This window comes from Diospyros lotus, chromosome 15 (genome assembly GCF_014633365.1).
Source record: "Diospyros lotus cultivar Yz01 chromosome 15, ASM1463336v1, whole genome shotgun sequence".
NCBI classification, from domain to species: Eukaryota; Viridiplantae; Streptophyta; class Magnoliopsida; order Ericales; family Ebenaceae; genus Diospyros; species Diospyros lotus.
Window position 1 is genome coordinate 12,726,212 of NC_068352.1, and position 23,402 is coordinate 12,749,613.

The 23,402-nt window shown below is 33.7% G+C and overlaps 1 protein-coding gene across 1 annotated transcript; it reads right to left on the minus strand.

Annotated features, from left to right (window-relative positions):
- Window positions 1–16,113, minus strand: LOC127792518 (high mobility group B protein 10). The gene is made up of 6 exons (XM_052323037.1): window positions 15,688–16,113; window positions 10,748–10,826; window positions 7,276–7,435; window positions 7,112–7,192; window positions 2,362–2,723; window positions 1–396 (listed from the first exon to the last, which is right to left on the minus strand). The coding sequence occupies exons 1-6, from the start codon at window positions 15,918–15,920 to the stop codon at window positions 283–285; spliced, it is 1,029 nt and encodes a 342-aa protein (XP_052178997.1). The 5' UTR covers window positions 15,921–16,113; the 3' UTR covers window positions 1–282.
- Window positions 16,114–23,402: the final 7,289 nt, after the last annotated feature.

Here is a 23,402-nt window from a genome sequence, read left to right on the forward strand (position 1 = left end):
TGTTGGAAGTTGTTTTTAGTTTCGAAACGAAAACAAAAACTTAAAACACTAGCTTAATGTAACCCAACAGCCTAATCCGAATTCCCAATGGTATGATCGAAACCTGCAGGATTTGTGAATTGAAAATGAACAGAAATTAAATACACATCGATACGAGCATGAGGTACTGCTGCTGTTGCTGCTTCCGACCCACGATAAATATAGTAAGAAACAACTATCATCATCAAAACAGAGATGCATACGTTAAACTATCCTCCTCCTCCTCCTCTACGTCTATTATGGTTATGGAGCTGCTGCTGGTGCTGCTGGTGCATTGTTGTTGGAGGACCTACTGCTGTACTCCAGCATCTCACTCTTGTACCTCTCCTTGTCTCTCAACCCTTTGTCCTGATAAACCTGCATCCCAGCCCACCACCACACATGAACATCGACATCAACATGATCAAATAAAAAATTAAGGCTCGCTCGAGTTGTAGCACTAGATCAGAGCAACAAGGGGTATCGTAAAATTAGGATATGTTCCAATTTATGCTGTTAAAAACATGTTTTACCTGTAGGCACATGATTACATTAAAACTTGTTATTTTTTGTTTTCATGTTTGGCAGGGCAATGATTGGAAGCTACATCTTTATTGAGGTGCCTAATGGAAAGCTATTGAGATAAACAAAAGGGTTTTGATTTGCTTACGGTGTTTATAAATTAAGCAGCTTATGATAGTTTCTAGAGAACACTATGGAGGGTTCTAGAAAAGAAACGAGTCTAACTCTGCTTATATAGATGTTATTAAAGATACATGTATCATGAAGTAGAAACATGTGATATGTGGAGAAGATACCAGGATTTTTCAATTACAACTGGATTGTGTCGTGACCCCAAGGATATAATAGTACTTTAGCAACAATAATTTTGTTATTTTACTTGTTATATTTTCTGTTTACTTTGTAACAGAAGCTATATAAAGCTACTGGAGCTATAAAAAAGGGATCATTGTGAAATATATTAAATTGACACTTTTGATTCTTTCTCTACATTCTCTCCCTCTCGGATCCTACTGCTCTTGCTCCCTCAACATCTCTGATCTCTCTCTTTCTCTGTTCTATTTAAAATTCTCCCCCAATTCTTTCTGTAATTCCCCCTCAATTTCTTCCAAATTCCTAGGCAAACCCTAGGGTCGTGATAGATTGCATCAAGGATTTGCTTTAAACCCTTATCTATTTTCCCTAGTGTAATGGATGAATCTATAAACATATCTAGGAAGAAGCCCATTGGTGTATCATATTTGCAAATGACATTGTGGTGATGGATGAGACAAAAAAAAAAAAAAAGAGGCATGAACTCTAAGCTCAAGGTATGAAGGAACACATTAAAATCCACAAGCATTAAGATAAGTAAATCGAAAACTGAATATATGAAATATAAGTTTAGTAAAAGTATGAATGTCCCTGACATTATGGTAAACTAAAACTAATAAGCCATACCAAGAAAAGATCAATTTAGATACTTTGGATCAATCATCCAAAAAGATGGAGAGATTGCAAATCTTACCCATATAATAGGATGGTTGCTATGGAATTTTTATGTGCAAGTAAAATTTCATTAAATCCAAAGGGAAAATTTTAGAAGACATTAGTAGTTTAGAATCTACATTATGTATGTACACAATGTTGAGCAATAAGCACCAACATGTGCAAAACATGAGTATAATAGAGATGAGGATGTTAAAAGGGATGTGTTAAAGATGAAGTTGTTCGTAATAAGGTCGAAGTGGCTTCTATTAAAGATAAGATGCATGAGACATGCTTATATTGATTTGGTCACATGAGAAGAAAACCAATAAAGGCTCCTATAAAGAGAGTTAATGGAATGAAATAAGTATTTAGCAAGAGATGTGGAGGAAGACTTAGAAAAACTTAGTGGGATACACTTAGATATGACATGAAGTATAAGGGCCTTATAGAAGACAAGCATAGATAGAATTGACTCCCTAGCTAGAATTCATGTAACTAACCCCATGAAGTGGGATAAAAGGCTTGACATGTTATTGTTTGAAAATGAACATTGAAAGTTGAAAAGGGTAAACTAAAAGCTTTGTCCAACAGCTCCTTAATATCACAAAAGTACATCAGTTAGGAGATTGCTAAAGATAGAAAAATTCACAGCCCCACAGGCTGCATCTGCAACCTCTCCCTCCAACATAGGACCCACCTGCTGCCCATGTGAGAAAGAGGGCTATGAATTCAACTACTAAGTGTATGGATGTATTAATCTCCAATTTGAGAATTCTGCATGAACCAGTAAATCCAGTGACTATAGTGATCCTATCACAAAATTAGGGCAGAATAATGCAATAGAAGAATTACCTGTTTTTCAGAATCTGTGAGTCTGCTCCATAAAATTGCAATTTTCTTGGCAATAGCTTTTTCCTTCCCATGGTACAAAGGCTTTAGCCTAGTGTAATGCTCAGAAAAGAAGAAGTTGTAACCGCTCCTATTTGGCTTAGGACGAGAGGGATCCCTTGATGCCAGCTGGTATCTTTTGCGGTTCCGGTTAGGATGGACAGCTGATGTCTTATAGCTCTTAGATGTGTGCAATGACAAAGGAGTATGATAAAGGACGCCTTTCAGCTTCTCAGAACCCAATTTGACAGTAACCAGATAGCCACTGTCAAATTTTGCATCAATGGTTCCAATGACTGAACTGCCAGGATCCAAGATAAAACTCACTGTGAATCATAAAAAAAGAATATACTTGTTATGCAACAATCAATCAAATCATTTTGTTGTACCAGATGAAACATGCCCAAGAAAGAGAAAGGGAAATATAAAAAGAAGAATATTAGGTGGAATAACGGGAGAAAAATTGTCATTGTCATTTGTTAAAATAGAGAGCAAGACTTCAGAGTCAAATCACATAGTGGATGTAAGTACTCTATTTACTCATACTAACATGTAGGCATGAAAGTACGCTGTTTGTTAGAAGAGAGAGCAAGACATCAAGGTCAAATCACAAATAATGGTGTAAGCACTCTTTACTCATTCTAAAGATATCAAAACATTTAGGCAGTCTTTGATAATTCAAAATTTGCTGGTACAGTGTGTGTCAATCTTGGTGGCTTTGGTTGATGTAGGAAGCATTCAGTAAGAGGTGTCAATCACTGCAATTGGAGAGAACATTCCTCACAGAAAGAGACCTTTCTGCTGGCCATGGTCAACAAATTTATCACCCAGAAACTCCTAGTTATAAAGGAGCACCTAATTATAAGGCCGTGTTTGTTTCCCAGGAAGATGTTGAAAGATTAGAAGGGACATGTAGTACCATAGGATAAAAGGCCAGGTTATGCGTATCATGAGACTAAATGGAAATATGCGGGGTTAACATAAGACAAGAAATGAAAATAATGTAAAACTGAATGCTAAAATTACATCCTTGCTCTTATACAAACTATTATAATTGTATACACATTTGTAGAAGGTGACTTAAATGGTCATTTGGGTAGAGAAATGAATGGATATAGAGATGTGCATGGAAGTTATGGCTTCGGAGAAAGAAATAGTGAGGGCAAAGCTATTCTAGATTTTGCTCCAGCACATGATCTCCTCATTGCTAATACCATATTCGAAGAGTCAGGATGAACAGTAGGTCACATATGAAGATAGCTTATCAACGACCCAATTTACTTCAGACAAGTCAAAATGATCACAAGGATTGCAAAGTTATATCGAGAATATGTCTAACCACTCACATAGGGTTATGGTCCTTGAAGTCTATCAAAAAATAGAAGGTGAAAAATGGAAAAAACAAAAAAAAACAAAAGTCCAGGAATCCAATTATGAGAATTAGGTGGAAAAAAAAATACTTTCAAGGAAAAAGCATACAGAAAAAGAGATTGAATCGTTAAAGGAGAAACTGATCCAATGTGGATAATAACTATTGCTATCTGAAATACAATAAAACTATTTTAAGAAAGTCAAACAAAAACCCCAAACCAAAAAGAACCTTGGTGGAGTTAGAAGGTGCAAGGAAGAATCAAGACGAAGAGAGTCTACTATAAGACTTTGCATACATGTAGTAACAAAAATCTAAAGATGTATATAAAAGGAAGAAAATTAAACAATCAATGAAGTAAAGTTAAGAGGTTACAAAAATGTATATCAACAACCTTAGTACAAAACTGAAAAATATACATGCATACATTTATATATAAACGTTAGCAAAAGCAAGAGAAAGAAAAACAACAAATTTAAGCCAAATGAAGTGTATAAAAGACAAAGGCCAAAACGAGTTGTTAAGTGAGGGTGCAATCAAAGAGATGAGAAGAATGGTTTTCAAAGAAATTCAATGAATGTGAAATTATAAATGTTAGTTGGACATTTTGATAGTCCCAACGAACATAAGAATTAAACGTTCTAGACATATTTATCCAAATGAAGAGCAAGCTATCACAAAGATGAAAAATGGTAGAGCAATTGAAATGGATCATATTTTGATATAAGCATTGAAATGTATAGAAGAAGTCCTTTTATGGTTAATGAGTATCTAATGTGGTCTTTAAATCAAATAGGATATCTGATGAGGGGAAAAAGAGCACTCTAATTTCCATTAAGAAGAACAGAATGTTTGAAGTTATAAAATTTACAGAGGAACCAAGCTAATGAGCTACATTATGAAACCTTGAGAGAAGGTAATTAAGCAAAGGTTAAAAACATAAATCAATGTCACTAAAAACCAATATGATTTCATGACTAGTAGGTTAACCATAAAAGCTATCTACTTACTAAAGCGTTTGATAGAAGGATCCAAACGTAAATCAAAACAAATTATATATGGTATTTGGAAAAAAACCTATAACATAATCTCCAAAGAAGTTTTGTGGAGGGTTTTAGAGAAGAATTAGAGTTTGGATTATTCATTTACAGGTTACTAAACACGCGTATTATCAGGCAGAAATTGTGCTAGCATTTGTAGAGAAGATAATTGAGACTTTTTCAATTATAATTAGATTACATCAACAATTTATGCTAAACCCTTACCTCTTTCCTCTAGTGATAGATGAGCTCATAAAACACATTCAAATGATATTATCGAACTAAATGAAACAAAAAGGCATAAATACTAAGCTCAAATTATAGGACATTTAAAATCCAAAGCCTTTAAATTGAGCAAATCAAAAATCAAATCTACAAAACATAAAATAAAAATATAAGTATGAATGATGTCACAATGAGACTTAAGAAATCAACCAATTCATAAAAAATGATCGATTTGGATATCTTGAATCAACTGTTCAAAAATGAGAGATTATTGATAGTCTTACATACAAAATCAAGATAGGTTGAATAAAGTGATAAAGTGCTACCAACATTTTATATGACTAAAATATCTCGCTAAAACTAAAATTTAATCGAATAATTTGAAGATCAAGTTTGCTATATGACATAAATATTGCACAATTAAACACTAACATGCAAGACTTGTGATGGCTGCATGAGGTGTTTTTTCTGTTATATAAACCAATTTGGAGCTGTTAGGTCAAACAAATGTTAATGCTGACAGTTTTATCTAACGGTATGATGAAAGTGATACGCATTTGAAAGTCTGGGTATAGAATTGATAATTTTTAAAGTTCATTATAAAATTGATACCTGGGTGAAATTTCATTGATTTTTTGGTAATTGTCATGAACCTAGGGTTCATAACGGGTTGAAATTGGCAATTGGAAGGATCCGATTGAATTAAGGTTAAAAACAGAATGTATAGAGGGAAAATTGAAGAAGAATGGGGAAGAAATTAGAGAGAATTGAGGGAGAGCAATAGAGAAACAAGAGGGAGAAGGGAAAGAATTGTAGAGAGAATCAGAATTAGAAATTCATCATTTAATTCAAGCATATTCATCTCCTCTTACAATGGGCCTTTATATAGGCATAGGTAGCTCCTTAACTAATTTCTAACAGCACCCATGTGCTCCTAACAAACAACCAAATATCTCCTAACAAGTTAATATAAGTCTATTACAATATTACCCCTTTATTATATCCCTATCAGAACATTACCCTTCTAATCCTCCTAGGGACATGACAGTAATTTTCCTTATATATAACAATTTGTAATATATACATTTTAGATGAATTGTTCATACAACATTGCACAGAATAAAATGTTCAAATTACAATATATAGATATAATAATATATTATTTATATATATTTAAGATGAATTATAAAGAAAACATTATTACTGATCCAAAAAGACAATAACATGTTATATTCTAATATAATAAAACATGAACATATGATAGTTAATACAACATGCATTATAGGTCAATATAATATTGTTAAAATAAAACGTTAATATGTTATAACATATAAAGTTAACAACGTGAGGGCAGCCCATAGATTTCAAATCCTATTCCCCCTCCCCTTTTCTCACAGAGTTGCTGCAAATGAGAAGCCTTAATCAGCAAATATAGATGAAGGGCAAAATTCTCAATATTAAAAACTAACCCCCCCCCCCCCCAACCCCCCCGGCAGCAGTGACAAAAAGAAATAAAAAAGAAAGTTTTATCATATTCCTCATAGATTCACACTTCATAAGCGACTAAATTGTTAAGCATGCAGTCATCTCATGCTACAGCCAGTATTACAAACAAAACTTGTATGCTTTTTAGCAGGTTTGGATTATAAGCTACGTTTTAGAAAAATAAAATCCTAGTCTAGGAAAAGGCATGTCCTTTTCACTACAAATAATCAAGTAATGGGTATTCCTTTTGGCAGTTTGTTTGGCTTATATCCATCATTGTGTCAAAAATGAAGCCAGTGTACAGTCATCTGCATAGTGTCATCAGTGGTTCAGGCATGTCAAGTGTGGAGGTGCATGAAAATCAAGAACTACCACTACCAGCTCTGCAGGTTTGACAACCAGATGCCATTCCAGACACAAATTTAGCAAAGGAAATCCTTTTGGAAACTACAAAACTATATTGCAGTTGTCAGACAACCACAGATTTATATAAAATAAAAGCAGAACAATGATTAAAAAATCAAGTAGGTTACACAGTTAAATAATACTTCCTATATGGTAAATTCATAATTTCAAAAAGGTGCTCTATCCTGACCTGGCAGCTGATTTGTAGAGGCACCATCCCCAAGCCCATGTGGGATTGCGGATTCATCAACTAAGTTCCTGCTTGTAGAATCTGTAGAATGTAACAGAAGCATGTCTGTTTTAGTCTATACAAGAAAACTTCTAAAATATCATGTGCATCATATGTTGACATACCATTGAGAATGGAAGGAACTTCTTTCCGGAAGTAATAAGCCTGCTCAAAGTGATAAAGCAACAATAGGTAGTACTTCCTCAAGACAAATGATGCACTGGTTATTGTTGATGGGAAACTGAAGGCTGAAGTCACTTCCTTCCATTTGCGATCTCTGATAACCTGCAAGAAATTCACCCAAAAAACAAAAATCACTTCCAATTAAACATAGACCCCCCTTACCATAAAAGATAACACTAACAAATAAAAACTAATAGTAATGATGATGATGATAAAAATATAAAGAAATCAAAGAAAAGAAACTCAGGACAAAGTGAAATTAGAAAGTTATGGAAAATAGGAATATTCTGTCTTTGGTTCAAATGCTTTTGAAATGAGCAAGCTAAAAGTAGGCCCGTAAATGGACGGGACTTCATCCATATCTATTAGATCTAATCCTTTTACATTTAGATCAAGTCCAGATCCATTATATAGATATCTACTACAAAATAAAATTTCATATTTCTAAATTCTAATATTAAATTACACATCTTTTAAAAATATTTTATTCTCATTCATTTATAACAAGTACATATATACTCATGTATGTTTGTATATTTGTTAAAATATTTACCAGTATGTATATGCATACATTTATATGTAAGCATACATACATGTACGTAATACATATATAGTATATGTCCATAAGTACATTGGATGTATACATATATGTACATATGCATGTTTATACATATATGTACAATGTTTATAAGTACATACATATAAATATATGTACGCACACATATACACATATGCATACATGTGCATATGTTTTAGATATAAATGTAAATATAAACATACATACATATGCATAATATGTATGTAATTACATATATATGTGCATGCATATAGGTACCTAAATATATTTACATATGTACTTATGTATAATGTGTATGTATATATGTATATTTGTGTATTCATATATAAGACCTATGCGTGTATTCGTATAAAAACATACATGTATACATATATATGATATAGATATGAATATATACAATAATATGTAATTTGGGTAGTATTAATATATATGTGCATGTACATGTAGTATATACTTGTGTTTATATATATATATATATGTATGTATGTATGCACATTTGTGTATATATAAACATATGTATGTATATATACCTATTCTTGTATTCATGTATAAACAAATACATGTATTTATGTGTTCATATCTATGTATATACATATATATTTGTTGTAAAAACTAAAAAGGAAGTTAAAAAAATGGATCTCATGGATTTGGTCCAAATCTATCAAGATCCAGATCCAATATAAATGAATCTAGGCTAGAACATTAGTTATTGGCTCTGGACCTAACGTACCTAGTGTAGATCCGGTCCATTGACAGGCCAAGCTAAAAGGTAGCTCCCAAGCTGACACACATCTAGAACGTCCGCAACATGAACGTAGAAATCTAGAATGCTCAATAGAACTAACAGCTCAATGCTGGTACATAGGTGAAGCATGATACAAAAGGCCCAAAAGCATATAGAAAAACCGGCCCAAAAGCATATAGAAAAACCCAAAAGTAACGGTGTAACTCATTAAGAGTAGGTTAACAGTATCCAAGAGGAAGTTTTAACAAAGCCAGTGTTCAATTGTGACATGAAATAGAATTATAGCCTACCTCTTTCTATTGCCAAAAAAAATGGAAAAAATTTTGAGTTCAAAGTAATGATTGTTGTTTTTCTTTTTTGGGTTGGATTCAGACAAGAAATTGATTTTTCACTATTGTTAATTGGTCCACAATTAGAATGGCTTTTATTTAAGATGTGTAAGATAAAAAAATATACCAAGCCTTTATTCTACCATGTGGGGTCAGCTATATAAATTCCAAATCTCTAGTCTTTTCTATCTATGACACTATTTTCTGTACGAGCCTTAAAACTAATATCATACCCACATGTCTCCAAACAAGTTTATTGTGGTCTTCTTCTATCTCTTCTGCTAAATATTCGTTCCATTCTATCGACTCTCCTCAAAGAAGCCTCCATTGGTCTTGTTCTTGCATAACCAAACCATTGTAATAAGGTGTCCAGCATCTTATCTTCAATAGGAGCCACTCCAACCTTATTACAAATAATCTCATTTCTAATTTTATCTTTCTTGTATAGTTGCAAATCCATCTTAGCCTTCTCATCCTTGTTACACTTGTATTTTGCACATGGGGTGATGCAGAACCCAAGTCAAAGAAACTAGAGAAATCCCAATTACTCAAAACTAATATCAATATTCAATATTATTTATCAAAGTCTAATCTTCAATAGTTCACTATAGGATTATTTGTAGACAACTAATAGATAAAAAAAAAACCCTATTCTAATTAGGATTCTAGGAAATCAAAGAAATTAAAAGAAACTAGAAAACAAATTAAAAGTAAATAAACTAATCAGAAAATATTAATTTCTACTTTTATGCCTAAAATATTGTTTGCCAAAATATTTGTTTCTATGATCTTCATTATTGGGCTTTCATAACTAACATTCTGTGTCATATGACAAGGCTAGTCTTATAGTTGTTTTATACAATTTTCTTTAAAGCTTTAATGAAATCACTATCACACAAAACACCAAATGTATTTTTCTATTTTAACATTAGCCACACTTTTAATTTTACTAAATTTATATTCCATGTATTCAGTTTTCACTCTAGTTAACTTAAAACTGTTAGATTATAAAGTGTTCCTCCATATCTTGAGCTTAGTATTCACCTTCTCTTGTCTCATCTACCAACACAATGTCATCTACAAGTAGCATACACCAAAACACCTTTTCCTAGATATGTTTAGGGAGTTCATCTATTACTAGGGGAAATAGGCAAGGGCTCAAGCAAATCCTTTATGTAATCCCATTGATGTGTAAGATGCATTTAAGATAATTTGGACAGGTGAGATGAACACCTAAAGCCCCTAGAAGGAGAATGAATGAAATAGAATAAATTTGTAGCAAAATACACCCCTCAAAAAATGATGAACTCTTAAACATGACATGACCTATAATGGCATTATCGAAATATGATCATGAATAGGGATGATGGCATGCTAGATTCCATGTAGACAACTCCATCAAATGGGGGGGATTAGGGCTTGGTGTTGCTACAATGAAGAATGATATTATATTTATTGTGATACAGTATTCTCTAACATAAGTAAATTCCCTCATCTAAAATATGTGGGTAAAGAGGAGAAGGCAAGAGAGAATCTTAGGTGAACACATGTTTCTTCTTTCCCTTACTTCAAAGGTTACCAACACATGTACAATACCCATACAGCACAAAACCATGCAGTGTCAATCCAAAAATTTGCACTTGTCATATCCTAGAAAGTTCAGAAAACACAGGCTGAAATCGAAGGTTTGGTCAGAACCAACCAAGCAATAAGTATTGCTCTTGGACTTGGACTCTTAAACAACAAAAGTATAAAACTCATACCTTTTCAATGCCACCTCGAGTTGTGACTTCTAGAAAGAGGCGGTATAGATCAAGAGCCCTTCCTCCTATAGTAGGAACCCTGGGAAAAGAAACAGCCCATGAAGAACATAACCCAAAACCTTCTGTCCCGTTCCTATTTTCATGTGATCTGATCCATTTCTTCTCCAAATTCACATGAAACTATCGAAGATGTAGAGTAAGCAAGCAAGTCAAACAATATGCAGGATATCATGAATTATTGAGTAAAATCACAGCAATGAAACATGACAAAACCTAATAGGCAATAAGTACACCTATCTTTCACAACCAAACATGACAAAAGCTATTATGCACAATACAAATATTTGTATTCTTTTAACTTTTTCTTTTCTCTTTTTCTTTTTTCCTTTTTTTTTTTTTGGAGGGGGTTGAGGGGGTGGCGGAGGACAAGATAGATAGGACGTTTAAAGATTAGATGTTAAATTATTGCACTTCACTTATATACCAGAAGGGAAAAAGACTTCCCAAATGTCAATTACTTTTCATAATCGCCATAGAAGGGCATTCTGTAATACAAAAATGTCAAGGTAGCACCTCCTCACAATTCCTTAGAATATTCCTACTGAACCAGTGAACCACACCTTCAGATATATAATTCATCATTTCAACAATTGAATGGTATTTATTTTCTTTAACAGGTTGCATGAAACAACACAGGATCATCAACCACTTCCTCAGTCTGTTGCGACGGTGTGTGTGTATATATATATACATGGATATATATATATATATATCATTGCATCTGTGGGGCAACTCTATTTTGGCAATGCAAACAGCAACAGAGTTTCAGCAAATAAACACAAATCACAGCAATTTACTCCAGGAAATATAAGCTGCCCTTGAAATTTTCAAGAACTTCAAAATTACAGGATGTCCATAACCTTGCGGTGGCAATTTCCTATCCAAAAACTCTAAACTAGTTTGAACTATTTCTTCACTCTGCAAAACCAAATATTACAAGTTAAAGAACCCAATTCACTGCAGGAAAGATGAGTTAGACATGAAAAGTATGGACATTTGCAAAACTATAGGAATGTCCATAGCCTCTAGTAGCCCTTTCTTCCCTCAAAATCCTAGACTAGTAACAACTATCTTTACACTATCCAAAACTAAAACCGTTTGCAAAAACAATGCTCTTCTCTACATTCATAGCTGCCAACTAGCATCTACCAAAACGTCTTAAGCCTTGACATTTCCTCCAATTAAAACATAAACATTAACTACTCCAACACTTTTGCTATCCACTTAAATCAATCAGACCCCTACTTAGTTGTCTTAGGTATTATCCGATGCACCATTCACCAACTCGGCAACTCCCAGAATACCATCTAAACTGGTAGTCGGTAGAGGAACCATTACTCTTTTAACATCACTAACCACTTCATTTCAGCTCCTTTCTTTCAAGGTCACCTTCTGGTAGCTTATATACAGAAAGCAATGAACCTGTGAGGAAAAATTAGTAAATGACCAAACAAAAACAATGTAAGGTTGAAAGAATTGGATCATGCTGGTGACAGAATGATGGAATTATAGTACAGAAGCCACTCTTGCAAGTAATCAAAATGATTATTTCTCACTGGTGAATTTTACATATGAACATCAAGAGGGCAAAGGCAACTCTGGATATAACCAAGAAGATTCAGATTTTGAAAACGGCAATCTTTTCCTAGTGGCTACCCCCTGTAGGTGAAAAATGAAGGTGGCAAACCAGAGGTTGGCTTTTTCAGTAGCAGAAGTTTTCCATTCAAGAGCTAGGGCCAGTGGATGATGCCCCATCTAGATCATCTTTGAGCAACAAGAAATGGAACTGCTCAATTGCAGAAGGAAGGATTCTAGACTTTTGAAGGTGTGGTACCAAGCCTTTCTCTTTATTTTATTATTTTATTTTCTTTCCGGGGGTGATTGGGATGGGAAATTCTAGCATCATGGAAGGTCCTTATTCCAAAAGGTGTCTGGAGTTGGAAATTCAAGCATTGTGAGTCTTGTTTCCAAAGATGAAGAGAATGGTGGAAGGAAGGTGTGAAGGTTTTTGAGGTATGCCAATATTGTTATTGAGAGAGCTAAACAGATTTTTGTAGAAGTCACCACTAGTCAGCCATGGAAGACTACTTGTGCCCTACAAGGGTTTCCCTCAAAGAATGTCAAGATTAGGAGTTTTCTGGCTATTCAAAACAGGGTTCATCAGCTGGTGGTTCAGGTTGGGCAGTTCATAGACAGCTATTTAAGGAAAAAGGTAGATTATGGTCTCTGGGAGGTCATCACTAAGCTCTTCAAAGTTATAGTGGCATAGTGCAACTTTTATCTTGGACACCAGTGGAGTTGAGACAGGTAAGGAGATGTAGAGACAGCTTGCAAGATGGATGTAGCGTATGAAATCAATATGGGAAGTGCATGACTGTTGGTTATGGAGTATTTTGGTACCCCTACGCACTGTGGCCATGTATCAGATGCGGCCCCAATGTACCAAATTGCCATGTGCCTGCCAAACCTTTCTTTCTACTCAAGGTTTCAGTAAGCCAATATGTTCTAAAGGTTTCCAAGTGGATCAAGCTACTCTGCAATTTAAGGTCCAAGATTCAGCTCAGAAGATGAGTGGGCTGTGTAAGTTTTGAGCTTTTTACAAAGAATCATTTTAGACTTGCTGGAATAAGCACTAAGGCGGCCAAGATTCTGACTTGGGGATTAGCCAGCCAACTAGAAGGTCTGTTACACTGATAGCAACAGAAATGAAAAGATGGTCTTGAATATTTTACCTATGCAAGAGTATCTTAAGGATCTTGAGAAGACGTGTTTAACAAAAGCTCTCAAATCCTGAGAAGCACCGAACATACAGATACAAAAAGTGAATATGGAATATAATGATTTTGAAGGGGACCGGGGAAGTAATAAGGATATGACTATGGTACAGATAAGACAAAAGTTAATACTTCTTATAAATTTCTAAGAACATAATAACCAAAATGCACTAAATTATTGAAAAAGTAGCATAAATCTAATATAAAATAGCACTTATCCTATAATACTTATAATATATGAATATAGTAAGAAAAACAATCTCCAAATTCCAATATTAGAACTGCATTAAATCCATAACAATCATAATTCAAACATCACTTAAAATAAAGAGGATTAACTATTTTTGTCATAGGTGTCATATTTCCATGTTGTACAAGTTGGTTTCACAATATCAACTATGTGATAGAGCATGACCATATCAGTTATTGTCATTCGTTGCCATCTCATGAAACTTTTCCATATGAATATGGTGTTGGTACTTTATCTCATCATTCCCTTTCTAGAGAGTTGCATCAAGAAAGGTATCCGGCATAAAATTTTGCCACATTGTTCTTTTACATGGATTTGTATTGTCAATGTAACTCTTAGAAGTCAATTAGTATTATAAATGTCATGCCAACAAACCTAACTTAGTTAGGATAAGGTGCAGTTAATGATGATGGTCATAGTTGTTATTAAGCTTAATTTTGTGGTTTTTTATTCTTTACAAATAGCTTATTGTATTTAAGACTTTACACAAAGAAACAGGATTAAAACTCTATTAACGACACTACTGTTTCCTCAGGCATTTTGTTACAAGTCTAGAAGTGTCCAAGTAACAATAACAAACAAGGACGAATCATTTAGGGTACCAAAAATATATACCATAGTGTTTGACTATCCCTTCTGATACATGTACCCAAATACAGCACCCAAATGTGGTGTATGTGCTTCCTCGTTCAAAGCTAACTGGAAGGCACTTCTTAAGCTTGATGGTTGCTTCTGTTATAATAGATAGTTGCCTCTCTATAGGTCTCCTTTATCTTTATTTTCTATCTTCACCCCCACAAAATGCCTCTCCTCTTCTCTGTTTTATAGTAGGGTTGTGCCCCGTTGGTAACTTTTACTTTAATATTTTAATACTTTTATGGAAATTTTTTATTACTAACTGAAATATTATCAATGGAAATTTAAATTTTAGACTCCAATTCTTGTTTAGCAAAATAATGTAAAGCAAGATATAAAAGATAAAACAAGTATGATCCTAGATATTCTAACAACAATGCAAGTTAGGGCATTTGTTTCTCTTAAACTTAACTTGTTGGTCAAGAAGCAAGATCGACAGGACTTTAGTACCTATTATCATAACTCAAGCCTTTAGCCATTACATTGCTTTTCTTTTTTAGGAAGATAGAGAGATAAACAAGGACAATTAGACAAGCAATAATTAAGGTTCAATAGAAATTACAGTTTCTCTTAATGATTAAAATTTATACTCTATATGTTCTTGTTCTGTATGATTACAATTTTAGGCTTACATGTTTCTTTACTTTTTGATACAAAATTAATGCCCTTAGGTACTGAGATCAGCTTGAGGATGCCCGCTAACAACAAAGAAAGATCCATCCATTTATGCCAAAAAACTTACTGAAGCTACTAGTAAGAGGATATTTTCCATCAATGGAATTGAACATACAACTTTAACTTTTAGCATCTATTTTTTGCAGGAGAAATAATGTCATAATAGGCAGTATAAAGGATAGAAATTACTAAGATTTTAATTATGATAACCCACAAAACGATTTAGGTTTTTCTGACCCTGTATGTTATTCGAGAGATTATGAATAATGCTCAAGTAGAAAACATTCCAACTATATTATGCCGCTGCATTATGGCCTCTAGTGACACAAATCCACACAATTCCAAGTCCTGTGCACAGGCCTGATCAACGGACAGGTAATTAGCAACACGAGGTTAACAGGAAAAAAAAAAAAACATCTGCCTAAAATCACGCCCAATAATAACTGTAAATTCACTATAATGGAGACGATGACGACGAAAAAATCAAACAGAAATTGAAAAAGCAGAAAAGAGAAGAAATGAAAGAAACCCACAAAAGAACTTACTTGAACTTGGTACCAGAGGCACCGTGAAACCCTTTAAGCTTTTCCAAGAAAGCATCTGGGTTTTGAGCGATTTCCTCATACTTAGCCTCAGGTGGAGGATAAGCCTTCTGATGGGATAATTGGGCTTGCGATGGGTGAAGTGTAGCAGTTGCCGTGCTGGTATTTTGGTGGTTGGGAGAATGAGAAGACATTATAATCGGAGGTAAAACGAGGGATTTTTTTTGTATATCCATTTATCCCTCAATTCATCTGCATTTTTTTTGGTTTTGAGAAGAAAGATGAAGGAACAATAGGGATGGATGGAGGATTGATTGAAGGATGTTCCGACTTCCAACTTTCACGAACCCTTCTTCTGTTTCTAATACAGCAATCTAGACATTCATATCATATCCATACATACTATCATCACAACAAATCAGTAAACAGGTTTGTATTCTCGTGAATCGTATACTGTCATATTAATTAATGGCTAATATATTTATTATTTATTTTTTTAATAACGAAAAAATGCTAAAGTTATAGGATCTTAATTTCAATTTTAAAATAAATTTTTAGTTTTTTTAATAGCTTATAACTTATTTTTTGAAGCATTATTATTTTTAATTATTATTAAAATATTAATGTGACATTAAGAAAAATAATTAAAAGATGAAATGAGAGAAAATAAGTGAAAAAAATAGATTAATAGTGACGTACCATTATTATTTTATTTGGTAACGGAGTCATGACAAGCTAGCTAAGCCCTTACCATCTATGTTATATAAAAACGAAAACGGGAAACGTTTCTGATAAGAAACGAAAACGTGATAACAAAAGTTTTTCTGAAAAAATAGACATAAATAGAATCTGAAACGAAAATAGAAAACGCTTCGAAAACATTTCAAAAATGGGGAAATGACTCATATGAAGTGTTTCCGTGCAACATAACTTACCCCTAATTGGCCAACTTCATACCCTAAATGAGTTGGCTCACAAAATCTTTTAAAAATGTTTCTTTTAAATATTTACAAATATAAAATGTTATAAAATATAAATAAGTCATTTTAAAATAAATTTATATTTATACTTGACATAAATATAAATTAAACTATAGAGTGTGAGACTCGTGACTCACCATTTATATAGGTCCAGGAGCCTAACTTTTTTGGACTGTCAGCCTGATCAGTCTCAAACCCATAAGCTGGTAGGCTTTGTCCTGGGCTAGGTCCATTGGGCTTGGTGAAATTTTAATTTTATAGGAAATAAAATTATAAATAATTTAATTTTGAATTTGAGTTATTGATTTTTAATTTAATAACTCAAATATTTTAAAAATTATATAGACAATTTCACAAATTTACAATGACAATAAATAAATTCAAAATAATTTATATCTCATACATAATTTTATACTTTTTACAAAAAAACTTATACTTCATACACAAAAATGCATAATCACATTAAAAATTCTAAATATATAAATAAAATTTTATCTCATGCACAACTCTTACATTTTGAATTCAAAATATGAAATAATTTTTAAATATTTATAAAATGTAATACTGCTTTAAAAGTAGAACTGTTGATTATTAAAAGTTTTAATTTTAAAATTTATAGTCTGCGTTCTCTTTGAATTTTAATTTTTAATTTTAAATTTTGAATTTATTTTTAATTTTCTATTTTAATAGTTTGTTTTTGAAAAACTGAAAACCCATTCTGTTTGACATTTTAAAAAATTATTTCTCAAAATAGAAAACTAGAACACGCTTTTTATTTGAAATTTTAAAAATAATTTTTAATGACATTTTATTCAATAAATTTAATTATTTAATATATTATAACTATTTAATACTAATATATTATTAAAAAATATATACATTTTAAAGTTGGTGAATCTTGTAATATTTTTTTCTTGTTACAAGAATAAAATATAAATATAAGAAGCATAAAAATAAAAATTAAAGATTTTGAAATGACATCTACATGACCCCAACGCTTGGAATCCTAACAAATGTATGAACTTGGCAAGGACAAATGATATTGCCAACCTCACTAGGTCGCAAATTTAGTACGTGCTCAAGAGAAGAGTATTTCTTCGGGCACCATAGGGTCGATCTAAGAGGTGAAAGATGGTATTTCAAAAGAGTTGGAGAAAGATCTTAAGGGGCATTCCTAATCAGGTATTTGCTCATGGCTTCTTAGTAGCCTAGTGCCCTACTTTAGTCGTTTGAATATCAGCCCTTGCTTTTTTTATTTTTGTTTTATGCTTTGTATGTACTTTCCATTCTTAGATGGAATTGTTTTAAAGAAATGAAAGGAGCAATACAACTTTTCTTGTGCCTATGGTGTCTCTTATTTTCTTACACCTTACACTGCTAATTTATATGTCTCATGTCATGCGATCGTCAATAAGTAGGGATACATGTACCAGGTAGAAGAACAATTAAGTTAAGTATTGGTACCTAGTAATGCTCTTGCACATTTCTTTAAATCTGCCATCCACGTTAGTTAAGAGATTAAATATGGCAAGACTAGATCAGTCACCATAAAGCCTTAGTTTTTACAAGAGCATTATGCCATCTGCTAACTAGAGCTCTTATCTTGCCAAGCTGGCTAGTATCTAGCTTCTTAATCATAGAGTTAGTTCCTAAAATTCTCAACTCAAGCAGCCCAATACGTTTGACACCCATATGGTTAAGAACTTGAAAATAATAAATGATAGAGCAAGTAAAGAGGAGCTCCTTGTGTACCTTGAATTGAATACCACTGGTTGGGGTGACAGATAGCGATGACTAACTGGAGTGAAATTGTCAATGCTACTTATACTGTCCCTTAGCCTTTTACCTAGCTATCACGGGGAATTGTGGTGTGGCCATCTCTAACCTGACCACCTCGGTGGGTTTTAAGCATTAGGGACCCTTAGAGCCAAACTGTTATGGCACATCTCTCTGAGATCGTCGTCTCGAAAAGAGATCTCTCAGAAAGAACGTTTCGTAGGACAACAGAGAGAATCCTTTTAGGTGAGACTTGAAACACTCACTTAGGAAGATCCCCGAGTGAATCCTTTTGGGAAGAAAGCTAAAAGGGATGTCTCGGAGAGAGCCTCAGAAAGAATCCTTTCAGAGAGACCAAATCCCAAGATCACATATCCTCCTTCGATCTTCGACACGTGTCCCCCATTTTTTTGAGACCTCGAGATCCAAGCTGCTATTAAAGCCATGCTATAGTGTTGAAAAATAGACCTTTTTTCCATCACCGATAAACCAAACTCTAGCTTTTCTTTTGGAAGCATTTCTTGTTTTCTTTATGCAACACTTTTCCTTTGAATATTAACTTGAGCATTAGAGGGTCTTTGCGGGTGGTCCTCTCCTATGAGCCTCTAACCTTTTGCTCTATTCTTGCAGTCATTTTCGGAAGCCTATTCCTCTCCCTGAGAGGATTAAAGTCCTTTGCGGGTCTATCAAAACACCTTCCTAAAAAAAGCTCCAATCTCTTTCCAGAAGACAAAATCATCATCTTGGAAAGGTGTTCCAAATCTTTTCTGCGAGCCATCTTATGCATTTGATCACTCGAGACGCCAATCTTTTGGGAGTCCAACCCCAAGAGATCACTCTTCTTTCCTAGAGATAACTTTAAGACTTGGGTGACAATCCTCTCGGGAACAATCGTTTCCAGAACATCTCTTTTGGTAGTGACCCTTTCGACAACAATCCATTTTGGCCTAACGCACCGGCTTTTCTCGTATTACCAAAATTCTAATTGTTGTATTTTTTACAACAACAATTGGCACCATCTGTGAGAAACCAATATAAAGCCAAGATGATGAGAGCCACAAGATCAATTGGCTTGGGAAACCCACCTACCCAAGTATGGAGAAGCACCTATTCCAAAACTAGAGCCACTAGAGAACCCAGCTTGGTACCATCTATACCTTTGGAGCACAACCAAGATGAGGAAGTTCACTTGAGACATATGCCCCAGCTAAAGGGGCAATTAGAGTGATGGACCAGAAAACAATCCAATCACCGAGACTGGGGGCAGAGGACAATCGGAACAAGGAAAAGTGCATGTTACTGATTTTGGGGTGCACATAGCAAGACAAGGAAGGTGTGCCCCATTCTCGATACTTATGGTCCAAGAGCCTATGAAGCACGAAAATGGCTCGGAGATGCCATTTCGACATTTTTGAACCGTTTCCTATTTTGAAAATGGGAAAAACAACCTAAAACATTTTTTGGGCCATTTGTGTAATTTTTGAAAACTTTCGGGTCGTTTCAAAATTTAAAGAACTTACCAAAAATGCGTTTCAGCGAGTGTTGCACAACTAGATCCCTATAAAAAGCTTTCTCGTCCCTTTTTCCCTTTCTTCTTCTTCTTCTTCTTCTTCTTCTTCTTCTTCTTCTTCTTCTTCTTCTTCTTTTAGCCATTTCTTCTCCTTCAATCACCCTCGTCGCGCCACCGTCTTCTTCCAGTCCTTCGATCGCCCTCATCACCAGTCCTTCTCAGCTTTCCATCATTTGCTCTGGTGCTTTGTCGTTTGCTTCGGTGCTTCACAGACTGTAAGTAACCCCCTCCCCTCTCTCTCTCTCTCTCTCGATATATATATATATAAGTTAACAGTATATATAAGTTAACAGTTATATATATGCGAAAATATATATGTTAACACTTAATAGTATGCATATTTATCATTTTACATATATATTTATATATATATATATAGATTTCATTTCAGGTGTTAACATAACCATATATATATGTTTTATATATGTTTCTATTGTTAATTTATCATTTTAATCATCTATTGTTAGTTCATGAAAAATTTAAGGGCTATAAACAATAAACACTAATACAAGTTAAAAACTTTTTTGGAGCAATGTTGTATTTATAAATTTATGGACTATTACATATATTTGATTTGGTGGAATTTGATCTTATATTATGAATCATATATTTGATCATCTATTAATTTATTAATTTAACTCATTGGTCATATGGCTCATTCAACTTCAAGTTCAGGATCTAGCAACAGTATTACATCCAAAAATAAGATGAGAAAAATAGTTTGTTATGGAAATATGTGACTAGAATGGAGAAAATAAAAGAATGAGGGGATAGTTGAAAATGGACTTGTAACTTTTGTGGTTTGCAAAAATTTGGGACATACACAAGAGTTAGGGCTCATCTATTAAGTATCACTGGGATAGGGATTGCTTGTTGTAAAAAGTTAAGTCCTGAAATTATAGCTGACATGAAAAAAGTTGAAAGAGAAGTTGCAGAAAGACTCTCAATTTTACAACATAAGCAAGTGTCATTATCGACTAGTTGTGTTTCTTTGGGATCTTCTTTAGTTTTACATGAACCAAGAGTTTTAGAACATTTAAACAAAAGAAAATCTATGGATTCACCTATTGCTAGAGCTTTTGACATTCAAACTAGAGCATAATTAGATACTAAGATAGCTAGAATGTTCTTTACTGGGGGTTTGCCTTTTAATCTTGCTAGAAACCCATATTATCTGAGTTCTTATTCGTTTGCTACTAATCATCCATTAGGTGGTTATGTGCCTCCAAGTTATAATAAGTTGAGGACCACATTACTTCAGCAAGAAAAGGAAAATGTTGAAAAATTGCTGGAACCTATTAAAAGCACTTGGTTGGGAAAAGGTGTTAACATTGTTACTGATGGTTGGAGTGACCCGTAAAGAAGACCCTTGATTAATTTGTTGGTTGTTTTTGAAAATGGTCCAATGTTTATCAAATCTGTGAATTGTTCAGGTGAAGTAAAGGATAAACAATTTATTGTTAATTTGATGAAAGAGGTAATAGATGAAGTTGGTGACCAAAAAGTAGTATGGATCAGTTCTGATAATGCTGCTAATTGCAAGGGAGCTGGGGAAATCATTGAAAGTATGTTTTTACATATTTATTGGACTCCTTGTGTTGTTCATACGCTTAATCTTGCTTTGAAGAATATATGTGCAGCTAGGAATTTAGAAAGTAATCAAGAGACATATGATGAGTGTCATTGGATCACTGAAGTGTATGGAGATGCTTTGGTCATAAATTTTTTTATAATGTATCATTCAATGTGATCGATTAGCCATGTTCAATCGGTTTAGTTCTTTGAAGTTGCTTGTAGTTGCTGACACTAGATTTGCTTCTATTCTTGTTATGCTTAAAATATTTAAACTTATTAGACGTGCACTTGAAACAATGGTTATGAGTGATGAATGAGCACAATATCGAGATGATGACCAAGGAAAAGCTCGATTTGTTCGTGAATTGGTTATGAATGAGGATTTGTGGGAAAAAATTAATTATATTCTCGCTTTCACAACACCTATTTATGATATTATTAGAGTTTGTGATACAAATAAGCCATGCCTTCATTTAGTTTATGAGATGTGGGATTCTATGGTTTTCAAGATGAAGAAGATTATTTATGATCATGAAGGCAAGCTGCCAAGTGATTTTTCATCATTTTTTCATGTCATTCATCGTATTCTTCTTGGTCGTTGGACAAAACATAGCATTCCATTACATTGTTTAGCTCATTCATTGAACCCGAGGTAATTTTTAAATTCAATCTCCATTTCTTACTAATTCAATACTCTATGTATTTTTTTTTTATTTTTAAATTTTTGTTGATTTTGTCTTTTGAAGGTATTATAGTGACAAATGGCTTCAAGAAAGAGAAGGTAGAATGCCTCCACATATGGACGGAGATGTCTCCACACAAAGAATGAAATGTTTTAGGGTACTTTTTCCTAATCTAGATGGGCGTGCTAGTGTTGAAGATGAGTTTGTTGATTTTTCTCTCAAAAATGGGTCATTTGGAGATTTAGATGCTATCTTGAACAGCTATGATAGGGAACCTAAGAAGTGGTGGGCATGTTATGGTTCACATGCTCCTTTGCTTCAAAGGTTAGCTTTTAAGGTTCTTGGACAACCTACTTCTTCCTCATGTTCTATAAGGAATTGGAGTACTTATTCTTTCATTTATTCATTTAGAAGAAATAAATTAACTCCAAAACGTGCAGAGTGTTAGTAACCGGCCAACCGTGTAGCTTCGATTCTGCCTTCTTTGATCCGTAGAGTTGCAAGCGCAAACTCCTCCAAGTTGGTCCACACGATCGAGCCTTTTCCACGACGCCTCGAGTAGTGCTAGCAAACCCTAGGCGCCTCCAAGAGAGATCCGAATTTTCCTTTTTTTTTTTTTTCAGCTTCTTAACTGGCCTTTTATAGAGTAAAAAACCCTAATTATGCCTTTGAAAAAAAAAAAAAAAACCTAAACGATTTAGGTCTAGCCCATAATCATATTGGGCCGTATCTCTCTTTTAAATTATGGAACGGGCTCGACCTAAGTGTGTAACCCTTTAGGTCCACCATTAGGCTAGATGTAGGCCAACTCTATTGGGTTATATGAAGGCCTAACTCATTAGATTAATTAAACTATTTAATTAAACTTATGGGCTTCTTAATTAGCACATCTTATGAGCTTCTTAATTAAACTCTTTAATTAATAGTTTTAGAATTAATCAAATTAATTCTAAAACCCTACATATCTTGGTTAACGTCTAGCAACATGCCATGAATACCTAGCCAACGATGAAAAAAAAACACGGACCTTTTCAATTGCAAATACCATGCATAAAATCCTTTCATTAATCTATGTCCCGATTGAATTTAGGGTATGGTCTTATGACAAAACCCTAATCATTCAATAACTATGTA

Bases quoted from the DNA above. Each gene is read 5' to 3' on its own strand.
- LOC127792518 (XM_052323037.1), bottom strand. From the start codon at position 15,920: ATGGATATACAAAAAAAATCCCTCGTTTTACCTCCGATTATAATGTCT. The intron at 10,827-15,687 runs GTAAGTTCTTTT...TTCTTTTCCCAG, and splicing joins GCCTCTGGTACCAAGTTCAA to GGTTCCTACTATAGGAGGAA. The intron at 7,193-7,275 runs GTATGTCAACAT...TACATTCTACAG, and splicing joins AGTTCCTTCCATTCTCAATG to ATTCTACAAGCAGGAACTTA.